General features: G+C 34.1%; 1 protein-coding gene across 5 annotated transcripts; it reads right to left on the bottom strand.

Moving 5' to 3' along the window:
- Positions 1 to 1,413: 1,413 nt before the first annotated feature.
- On the bottom strand, positions 1,414 to 10,846 carry SYCP3 (synaptonemal complex protein 3). Of its 5 annotated transcripts, none has more exons than XM_057486468.1 (9): positions 10,537 to 10,846; positions 9,781 to 9,852; positions 9,194 to 9,260; positions 9,000 to 9,034; positions 7,445 to 7,562; positions 6,528 to 6,627; positions 4,072 to 4,170; positions 1,885 to 1,993; positions 1,414 to 1,766 (listed from the first exon to the last, which is right to left on the bottom strand). In XM_057486468.1, exons 2-9 carry the CDS (start codon positions 9,833 to 9,835, stop codon positions 1,705 to 1,707), a joined length of 645 nt encoding a protein of 214 aa, XP_057342451.1. In that variant the 5' UTR covers positions 9,836 to 9,852; positions 10,537 to 10,846; the 3' UTR covers positions 1,414 to 1,704. The 5 variants fall into 5 exon arrangements, with proteins under 5 accessions (XP_057342451.1, XP_057342450.1, XP_057342448.1 ...); XM_057486467.1 differs by having other exon boundaries at positions 9,703 to 9,881; positions 10,537 to 10,843; XM_057486465.1 differs by having other exon boundaries at positions 9,703 to 9,852; positions 10,537 to 10,708.

Here is a 10,846-nt window from a genome sequence, read left to right as displayed (position 1 = left end):
TACGGAAACACAGGAGAAAATCACTCCTCTCTTCCTAACTGGCATATTTTTTATTTTGAATGATTCAGTGAAAGCAATTTCAACAAGATACAGAACATTTAACTGACCTAGTTCAAACAAATGCTGAAACAATTTAGTATTTATTAAATCAAGTGTTTCATATTTTATGTTTTAAAGTGTACATTATAAAAGGATAAGAATTAAATATTCAAGTTGGGAAGTGAATGTAAAATAAAAAATTTTCATATATTTACTGGACATTAAAGCTGAAAAAAAATTCTACATATTTAACTTGAAAGATAGATGTTCAATACTTAAACCATAAATAACTCAGTATGTTAATGATATGCTCTTAATCATTACTAAGAGCATATGTCATTTATGATCAGGCACAATTAAATGGCATTTTGTTGTCCTTGTGGAAATGACATGCTCATAAGCCAGGTCTTTTTTAATCTGGTATATATCCTCTTCATTTGTCTTAGTGGTTTTTAGCTGTTTACTTTATTCTAGAACACAACTTGCTTTTAATAAATTTTTTATGTGAATAGACTTTCTTTTGAAATCTTATTTTCATTAGATTTGGCTGTATAATTTAAATGAGTATATACAAAAGGATGTACATATAATTTTTTTCCCCTGAAATAAGAACAATATAATTTGACCAAGGAATTCCACTCCTAGGAATTTACCCTAAGAATGCAGCAGCCCAGTTTGAAAAAGACAGATGCACCCCTGTGTTTATCGCACCACTATTTACAATAGCCAAGAAATGGAAACAACCTAAGTGTCCATCAGTAGATGAGTGGATAAAGAAGAGGTGGTACATATACACAATGGAATATGATTCAGCCATAAGAAGAAAACAAATCCTACCATTTGCAACAACATGGATGGAGCTAGAGTGTATTATGCTCAGTGAAATAAGCCAGGCAGAGAAAGGCAAGTACCAAATGATCTCACTCATCTGTGGAGTATAAGAACAAAGAGAAAACTGCAGGAACAAAACAGCAGCAGACTCACAGAACCCAAGAATGGACTAACAGTTACCAAAGGGAAAGGGATTGGGGAGGATGGGTGGGAAGGGAGGGATACAGGGGGAAAAGAGGCATTATGATTAGCACATATAGTGTAGGCAGGGGGTACACGGGGAAAGCAGTATAACACAGAGAGGACAAGTAGTGATTCTATAGCATCTTACTACACTGATGGACAGTGACTGTAATGCGGTATGTGGTGGGGACTTGATAATAGGGGGAGTCTAGTAGCCATAATGTTGTACATGTAATTGCACATTAATGATAGCAAAATGAAAAAATAATAATAAAAATAAATAAATAAAAGAACAATATAACCTCTGTACTTGTGCTTTTTACCTTTTGGGACTGATACAGATACACTGAAGCCAAAACCTGAAGTTAAATAATCTTTATTGCTAAAAGTTAATCGAAAAATGTTAAAGGAAAAATTCCACTTACTGCTATTAAAGAGCTGAGAGCATGGTACATGTAATTTAGGAATTGCTGCTATTCACATAACTGTTCAGATTTTATTTGGAGGGTAACAGAACAAGGAGTCTTACACATAAGCTAATGATTAACAAGATGTAATACTTCAAACTAGAATTTTGAACCACTCTAAGGACTTAATGCCTCTTAGCCAATGTTATAATTGTATCATATTACTTAGGTTCATATTCTTCCTTCAAAGAGTCATCAGAATAAGAAGGACTGAAGAGACTTTCGAACATTTTCCATCTCTTGCTGCTGCTGTTACATGAAAGGAGATATAAAACATTTGTTTAGGCAAGTGTTATACATATTTCAACAAATGAAATATTTCAATGTTCATATTAATCCTCATTTTTTCAATTTTAAATATAACTTACAGTTTCTATCATAATTTTTTTTTGCAACAAAGCCATGTCTTTCTTAAATTCACGTTGTGCGCCAATAAGTAGATTATCATGATTCTTCTCTAAGTCCTCCATACTCTAAAACCGAAAAGGCTAGTTCCATTACAAACCACAAAAATTAACTTCTATAATTAATTTTCAAAAGTAAGAACTTTTTATTTTAAAAAATGTTCACAGTTGATTCCAAACAAAAATACTCTAATACATGAAAACCAAAATACCCACTAAAGGAATAAAAAAAGTCAGACAGGAGTCAAATATTATTATAGGAGGTATATAACAAAGTGTACTTTGCTTAAAACAATGGATTAATGAACTGTTAGGCAAAAAAAAACAAAAGAGAACACCATAATTTTGAAAACATCTAAAAGGTCTTCTAAACATTACATTGCTATGTTCTGTTAGAATATTATAACCAGTAAATAGTCAATGTGATATGAATTTATTGAAGGGAATAAAATGATCTATAGTATAACTATTTCTTCGATTTATGAAATACAAATATTTACTATTATTTATCCAACAATGATCCTAATGCCTATTATGTAATCAAGTACTATGTCAAGTGATATACGATATGAAAAAAATAATACCTGATCACTCCTTTATTCCAGTAAGAAGAAACATATATAAACAAAATAACACAAAATTTAATAGGAATAGAAATGCAATTTGCTATGATTTTGTAATAGAAAATGGGGATTAATTCTAATTTAGTTGGCAAAAGAATAAGATTTCAACAGACTAAAAGGAGTTAATAGTATTCTAGGGCCAAAAGCATAAGCAAAGGCATGGAAGGGCACAGTGAAGGAGTTCAGAGAAAGCAGTTATGTAGCAGGGTTGGGGAAGTAATGGAGGAGTGTAGTAATTAAAGGGTAAAGAGGACCAGATTATTGCAGCTGGGCCGGGATTGCATTTGAATACCTAAGAATTTAGTATTAGGAGCTACTGACAGTTTTTCAGGAGGGAAGAGATGTTTTAGGAAGATAATATCATGGATCTATGAAGGTGGATTGGAGAGAAATTAGTTAAGAGTTTTAATACTATAAACAAAGAATGATGAGGTTCTGAACTCAGGCAGTACCAGTGGGAATTAACCACTGCAGAGGAGAAAATTACAAGACCTAACTATAATTGGAACTGAAGTGTAAGGGAAATGGAAGAGTCAAATATAAAAGTAAAGTTCCTACACTAAAGTTGTAACATTTAGTGATAACACTTAGAAATCTTTTCTAGTACTTTATTAAACCTTCGTAACAATTAACAGGTCATTTTTACGAAGCATTAGAACAAGCTGATTGGAAGCACTTTAAAAAATAACCTGTGTTCATATATATATTAAAGTTATTTTAAAATATTAGTTTTAAAACTGTTTTACTAGTGTACTCAGAACATCCCAATTCCTTTAGAAGGGTGACATTTTAACATGTATTTGAACAAGACCATCTATCTGAAAAACCCTCCCATAAAAAAAAAAAAAAGTATATGCAGGATTCCAATATACTCCTATGAATAGTTACCCAAAAGTAAATACATATGTTCGTGAATAAGAGATCAGTGCCACAGACCACAATTTCCTAATAATAAGCATATGTCAGAAGATAATTCTCAATCTACAAATTTTTAATCACCTGGCTTTTTCATTCTATTATATGTCTACGCCATCTCTTATAAATTGGCATATAAGGCCTTTTTTAGACACTATAATAATCCTAAAGGCAAATATGGTTTAAAGTACATATATAGGACCCTTGAAAATAAAAGAAATATTCATCGACTTCAACTGGGTACTTTCTATTTAACAAATACTGGGGATACAGAGATAAGTAAAAGATTACCTAGAAATTATTTATGGACTTATTTTCAGTTGAGAGAAATATTATTAAGGTGTTAATGAAGTACAAATTTTATGTGCAATATATACATTTTTAGGTGAAATTCCCAATTTACCATTACTTCTTTTGAATAATCCCCACAAAAACATTAGAATGTTAAAGTAGAAATTCATTTAGCACTGAAATAAATATGGAAATGAATACAAAACAGAAAATTAAGAATTTAAAATATATAAGCAATGTTTAAACTTAGAAAAAATTTATACTTCCATATAAAAATTGTGTGTTATGAGAATGTAGTATACTACTAAAAATACAGACCTTTATGAACTGTTCATATAAATGTCTAACTGCTTTCAACCTCTGGCTCTGAACAGTTCTAGATTGTTGAAAAATCTTTTGCTGCTGCTGAAATATGCTCTACAGATATAAAAGAAAAAGTCATGTGATAACAATTTGGGTAAAATTTAAAACTTAGCAAAAAATAATTCTACATTATGCTTAAAAGGAACAGTTTTTAAATCATTATTTTTAACATTTTGTTTCAACTATTATGAGCAAGGTTAGATAATTTGTGTTCACCACAAAAAAAAAAAATGACAATAATCCTAACGGTCATTGAGTAGGAAAACTTAATACTCAAACATCCTAAATCTTGGTGCTTTTACTAAAACACAGATAATCTTTCCAATAATGTTGATCTTTCCATTTGTTGGCCTATTTTCCACCAATGATTTCTCTCCTCCACCACTTCAGCCATTCATTTATATACTTAAACCCAATAAATGTAATCTCCACATAGTACTAATAATAGCAAACTTCATATTAACTATGTGTTAGGTACTACTGAACTTTTAAACAAACTTACTATATAGGAACTCATTTAATCCTCAAAACAACTGTGAGATTGTTACTATTATTATATCCCTTTTTATGGATAAGGAAACTTGAGGTATAAAGATAAATCATTTTTCCATGGTTTCACAGCTAGCATTTGGTCCAACCAGAATGTGACTCCAAACACTATTTTTCCAGAATCCAGGATCTAAACATTAATCGCTATTTCTCCATATCCACTCTTCACTCACTAGCATAGGAGCATTTTAGCTCATTCTATTTACTACCAAAGCTCAATGAGCTCTACCAAGATGTTAAATTCATTCATCATACCTACTTTTCACTGCCTCCTATCCCTATTCGTGTATCTTTCACCTTCCTCATTCCCAGCTTAAATTCTATCAACAGTAATTATAATTACTCCTTTGTACATATGCCTTGCTCCACTCTTACTGCCACACTTATTTGATTGAACCCCAACTCTGGAAAATCCAACCCTCCAGCTACCATGCCTGCATCCTTGAATCTGGTCACTATTGGAGAAAACCTCACAGCTATGCTGACAGGTCTCACTTTAATCACGATCACTATGCTCATTAGCCTAAGTTGGACCCTTAATCCTCTTTGGAAATTGTATTTCCCTTCTCCACTCACTGGCCCACTCTCAGGGAAGTATTTTATACCTTCTCATTTGACCTCAAAATCTTTCCACCTTCTGATGACATTATTTCACTAAAGAAATAGAAGCAATCCCATGAGAACTCCCATCACAATATCTATCTACTCACCTACATCCACCTGTGCTCACATATTCGACCCTGTCTCCTGTTTTTTGAGGATGAACTATCCTTGCTTCCTGCTAAGGTCAGCTTTTTCACATTCCCTTCCAATTCAGCAATTACCCCTTCTATCCTCTGTCCTTCTTAAAAGGCTTCTTTCACTTTGGTCAGAGTGGCTTTCTTTTATCTATTAGGCCACTCATTCTGTCTCTTTTATTGGTTCTCCTTCACCTTCTTGAACTTTCAACAATGAAGTCCTTACTCCAGCCCTCAGTCCTTAGATTTCTCCTTGATGTTTATAATGAGGCCGCTGGTGCTCTCATAGCTTAAATGTTGTATTTATGTTAAGAATTCTCAACTTTGTATGTTCAATCCATATCTCTTTCCACAACTCCAGACTCATGCATCAATGGCCTAACATCTCCTGTTGGATGTTTCATATGTATCTTAAATTTAACATTTCCAAAACTGAGCTGATCAACCAACTCCTAAAACATCTGATAAGAACAATACCTTTGCTCTTAGATAGAAAACATAATTTTACAAACAATGAAAGGATAATTAATGTAGTTATCGGGTATGTAAGTGGGACTGACTTCCATCACTCATAAAGATGAGCAGGTAACACATATCTGGCTATTAACAGGAAACCACGTTTTTTGACCATGTCTAGAAGTGAGCAAATGATCCCGTGATATTCCTTCAGAGGGCTTAAAGACTACCTTAGTCCACCAGTACTACTAAATTTGTAGTGAATCTAGCATCACAAGAAGCTATGTTGCTTAACATATTGAGAGAGACTAAGAACTGGAGACAGAGCCCAGATGACCTACACGAGCAACCATTCCCACTCCCATCCAGCAGTGCCTGAAGCTAACCTACCCCTGGACTTCTTATATATAAACAATCCTTTTACTCTGACAATTTCTGTCACTTGGAAGTGCAAGAACACCTACCAATACAGGAAGCAAAGAGCAACAGCTTTTATGCGCATGGTATGTGCCTGACTTCTCTGATTTACCATTCAGCGGAACCAAAACACATAGCCAGCAATGGTAATAGAACCTGGCTGAGTTCCACATCTACACAAGGCTAGTCTCTCCATTCCTACTTGTCTTTTGGTTATAATACATTAATGATAAAGCTAAGCGTGATACTAACAGCTAGTTTTCCTTCTTGTTCTTGAGTTTTTTGCAAATCTGTATCCCACTGCTGAAACAGAGTCATAAATTGCTGAGAATATTCTTGGTTAAGCTTCTGCCTATAAAACATAAAAATGAATAGTTATATTTCATACCAATATGAGAAAAAATTGATTTGCCATAATTTACACTGTAACAAATAAAGGAAAAGAGAGCCCCTTAAGTTTTCAGAGGTGAAATCACCCAAGAAGTAAAATTATGATTTATGCTGATTTCAGAAGTATTTATTTTCCTAACCAGCTAACAGAAAAGTCCTCTCATATGCTTTAGTTCTTGAAAACTATGGAAGTTTTATTGTATATATAAACTTCCTAGCAAAGTCTTTATCTCTAGTTTATTCTTCATTTCCTCCAACTGAATATACATTCTGACATAAATTTATGAGATTACTGTATTTATAAGATTTCCAAGTAGAAATATGTCATTTGATTTTTCCCCATTTTGGTAAAACAATGATTTTTATACAAAAGAAAAGTTAATTCAGCTAATATATACAAATTATAATATTCGACTGATCTTTTTCTACATTGTTAAACAGTTAACTCTTACAAAACTATGGTTTATATGACAATTACTTCTTATTCAACTAGTATATTTCTAGAATGAATAAAAATTACATTTATACTATAAAAAAACCTCAACTGCTTTTTAAATCTGGGAAAGGGTAGTCTTTATTGATTTCTAGGAAATATGTCTCAAGTCGATGAAGGAGTGAGTTTACAGGACTGAAAGACTTAAAAGAAAAATCAAGCCAAATATGTTTTTTACTAGAGACCCCAATAAATAGAAGATGATTGTATTTTTCTTAATTTGCAGCAATGAATAATAAGGAAATCATATAAATGTTGTGGCTGTGAAAAAAAACAACATCCTTACTTTTGTTCTTGTTGGGTTTTCCAAAAATGTTCAATTTTCTGGTTACTGGTTTTGAAAGAAGCGTTGCCATATATTTCTAGTCTTTTTCTCTTGGCAAGAAGAGACTTATTAATGCCATCTATGTTGAAAATAAATTATCATTAAAATTGAATTTTGAAGAAAACTTTTGTTTCCACATATTCAAATAAATATGGGTAAAGCTTGGTCAGTAATTTTTGAAAGACATTTAAAATTAAATTTTAAAATAGGCATAATATCAAATGCAAGATTATTTGCTTACTTCTTTTTCTGAGAAAAATTTGAGTCACTAGTAACCCAATTCTGATTTTCCTAACTAGAGAGAATTTAATTTAAAGATGAAAAAGAGCTAAAAATGAAAGAAAGGGTCTCAAGGGCACAGCTTAATTTCCTCACAAAAAAACACTTTAAAAAAGGCTAAATTTTTCTTAATTTCTAAAATACTCTCCAACTGAAAGAGCACATTTAGATAAATTACTGTTAGAACTCATTCTATGAAACACACAAAACTATTTTTGAAAAAATCCAAAAGGATAAAAATTGTTAAAGAATTAAAAATTATTTTTAAAAAACAGTGATACTTCCAAATATACTTTTCACTAAGAACTAAGCATAGGATAATCTTAAGTAAATATCCAGACAAAATCATTCAAAAGCCCTTTTAAATACTTCCACAGAGCTTTTTATAGGGCATTTTTACCTATAAGTACTATATTTCATAAAATTTTTAATACTTCAAATAGTGTTTCACTAAACATACATATGGTTCTACCATCAATAGTTATTTTTCAATAATCATGATGGAGCTGCACTATTATGTAAATAGTTTATATTTCCAATAACCATCTCTAACAATAAATGTATCATACTACAAAACAAGTTTTTACCACCACAGAGTAAAGTTTTCAAAGAAGAATTAATTGTATGAATAATCTATATAGAGGAACCAAATACTTGAAGAGTACTATCCCCTAACACTGTTAATATAACTGGTATTTAACATACCATTTAAAGCTTATGAACTTTTAAACATTTCTTACTAATTAGTAGTGTTGTCTTTCGCAACTGTGTAGTTTAATAACGTAAAAATAACAATACTTATTTTAAAAGCATCAATTTACATTGCCCCTCCTAAAGAAGAGAACAGAGGCATGTCATAGAAAATAACTAAATTAAGAAAATGAAAAACTACTATATACAGATGTGTGTGTGTTTGTATCACTTCATGAAAACCCATACAAAGAGGGACACCGACTTTTCTATCCAATATTGTCCTAAAATTCCAGTCTTCTAAATTCACACACGTATAAAATAAAAGCATCTTTACCTCTTTATTGTTAGTAACATCTTTACTCTTCACATCAACATTTGGAAAAGGTTAAGTAAGGAATTCTATGAGGGTGAATCTCATGCAAATTTTATACATGAAAACAAGGCATTATATAACAGTCTTATAGTCCACTGATTAACATTCCCTATTATACAAGTTACACAGTTTAAAACTTTCTTTAAATACAAATTATCTCCTAAAGCATACCTGTAAGTCTTTCTACCATATTCTGTAGTTTACCCCTGTGAAGAAATTACAATTAAAAGCTTTTTCATTAATCATCCATAAAATAACACGTTTTGCAAGAAATATTACACAGTATTTTACACACAATACTCATAGGACAACTAAAGTAAACTTAGTAAATTATCTAACATGCAAAATCATTTTGAGCACATTACCCTGAATCTTCAACTATTTCTTCAGAAGTTCTTTTCTTCCCACATTTATCAATTACTGTAGTCTTCCCTGTATTGACAATAAAACAGAAAAACATTTTAAAACTAAGTATGTCATTTTGGTAATTTTTTAATGGAGTGATAGCCTAAGTTCGAGGTTGTTCAAGCTTTTTGCCAACATAAGATTTTAAAGTAGGCATGTAAATCCAATACTTTCTCTGCAGGTTAGATGGAATTAAATCAGGACCCAGGGCCACTTTACAGAAACCATTTTGCAGGTGGTAGTGTGTTAAGGTCATAATAAACCAGGTACTATTTATCAGACATTTGGGGAATAAAATTGAGTGCAAAGGCAAGAGAAAAAAGCTACGTAAGCTTCTCTAACTCCAAATAAGAGACATGAAGAACACGAAAATGCTTTACAAAGGTTTATTAGAGCTAAAATGTAGGCGATTAAGAACAAATGAACTGCAAGACATGGTCCCTGCCCACTGATACTAGATTGACTGTACCTTCAACGACATCCTCCTGGGGACCACTCAGATCTTTCTTAACTTCGTCCTTGAAGTCATTGGCTCGCATAACCTTACCCTCCACTGCTGTCTTTCCCCTTCTCGCGGGATGTTTTCTTCCAGAGGGCACCATATTCAGCTATTCTCCGACTTAAATTAAACAATTAAATGTCACAACCCTTGTGAACCCAAAAAATATCACTCATATAGGCAAACTTCGAAATGACAGTTGTCAAATGAAAATGATCTTAGCTGAGTTACATTTCAGGAGTCTCCTCATTTATTTTGTTAACCAACAGTTAACAACAAAGGTTAAGGACAGCAGCGACCCTGACTCCAGGCGCGCCTGGCAGCTGAGGACTGAGAACTGAACTTCAGCCCCGCCGCTGCCAAACTCTGGCTAAATGTGGCCAAATCTGATTTTCGCATTTCAAGCACAAAGACAAATCGTAGCTGTTGCCAGGATGGGGCCTGAACGTGCCACAAAGAGGTTTAGAGCAACATAATTATAAAATTAAAAAGTTCTGCGACCCGTGCCTTGGGAGACTAACGTCCGTGTCTGACTTCCGCCACACGGACACCGAGGACCAATTCAGAAGAGCCCTTAGCTCATTTTAATGATTTCTGACGGGTTTGGGGCGGGCAGGAAGGAGAGGCGCAGACCAAGGACCCCTCCTCCCGGCTGTAAGCCTACCAAGGGCTTCGCGACCTGCGGGCCCCAACTCGGCCGGCGGCTTCCCACCGCCCCCGCACGCAAGGCCCGGCCCGCAGTGAGGTTCGCTGCCTCCATTCCCCCGTCAGAGGCCCGAGGTAGAGCCAAAGGGAAAAATTTACCTCAGTCTAAGCTTCTAACTTAGACTCACGCGCTGAACAAACTCGTCTCCTCCTCACGCCTGAAAAAACCTCAGTGGCCGAGGACCACAGTCAGAGGGATCCCGTCAGGGCTCCGCGCCGGTAAGACTCCGCCCGCAGCTCCTCCCCGGCCCAGCTCCTCACCTGAAGTATCTGCTTTGCAGCTGCGATGCTCGACGCCTTGCCCAGGGGCGACGCTGATTGGCCAATCGCAGAGCACATGAGTGCGGCGTGTCGCAGGTCTCCGCCCCCTCGAGAGACTAACGTTTCAGACGGCTGACCCACGTACCTT

The sequence above is a fragment of the Manis pentadactyla genome, chromosome 10, assembly GCF_030020395.1.
Source record: "Manis pentadactyla isolate mManPen7 chromosome 10, mManPen7.hap1, whole genome shotgun sequence".
In the NCBI taxonomy this organism is placed as follows: Eukaryota; Metazoa; Chordata; class Mammalia; order Pholidota; family Manidae; genus Manis; species Manis pentadactyla.
This window is presented reverse-complemented; position numbering and strand designations above follow the sequence as displayed.

Bases quoted from the DNA above. Each gene is read 5' to 3' on its own strand.
- SYCP3 (XM_057486467.1), bottom strand. From the start codon at position 9,835: ATGGTGCCCTCTGGAAGAAAACATCCCGCGAGAAGGGGAAAGACAGCA. The intron at 4,171-6,527 runs GTTAGTATCACG...TTATATCTGTAG, and splicing joins AACAAGAAGGAAAACTAGCT to AGCATATTTCAGCAGCAGCA. The intron at 1,994-4,071 runs GTCTGTATTTTT...TTTCGGTTTTAG, and splicing joins TATATGAACAGTTCATAAAG to AGTATGGAGGACTTAGAGAA.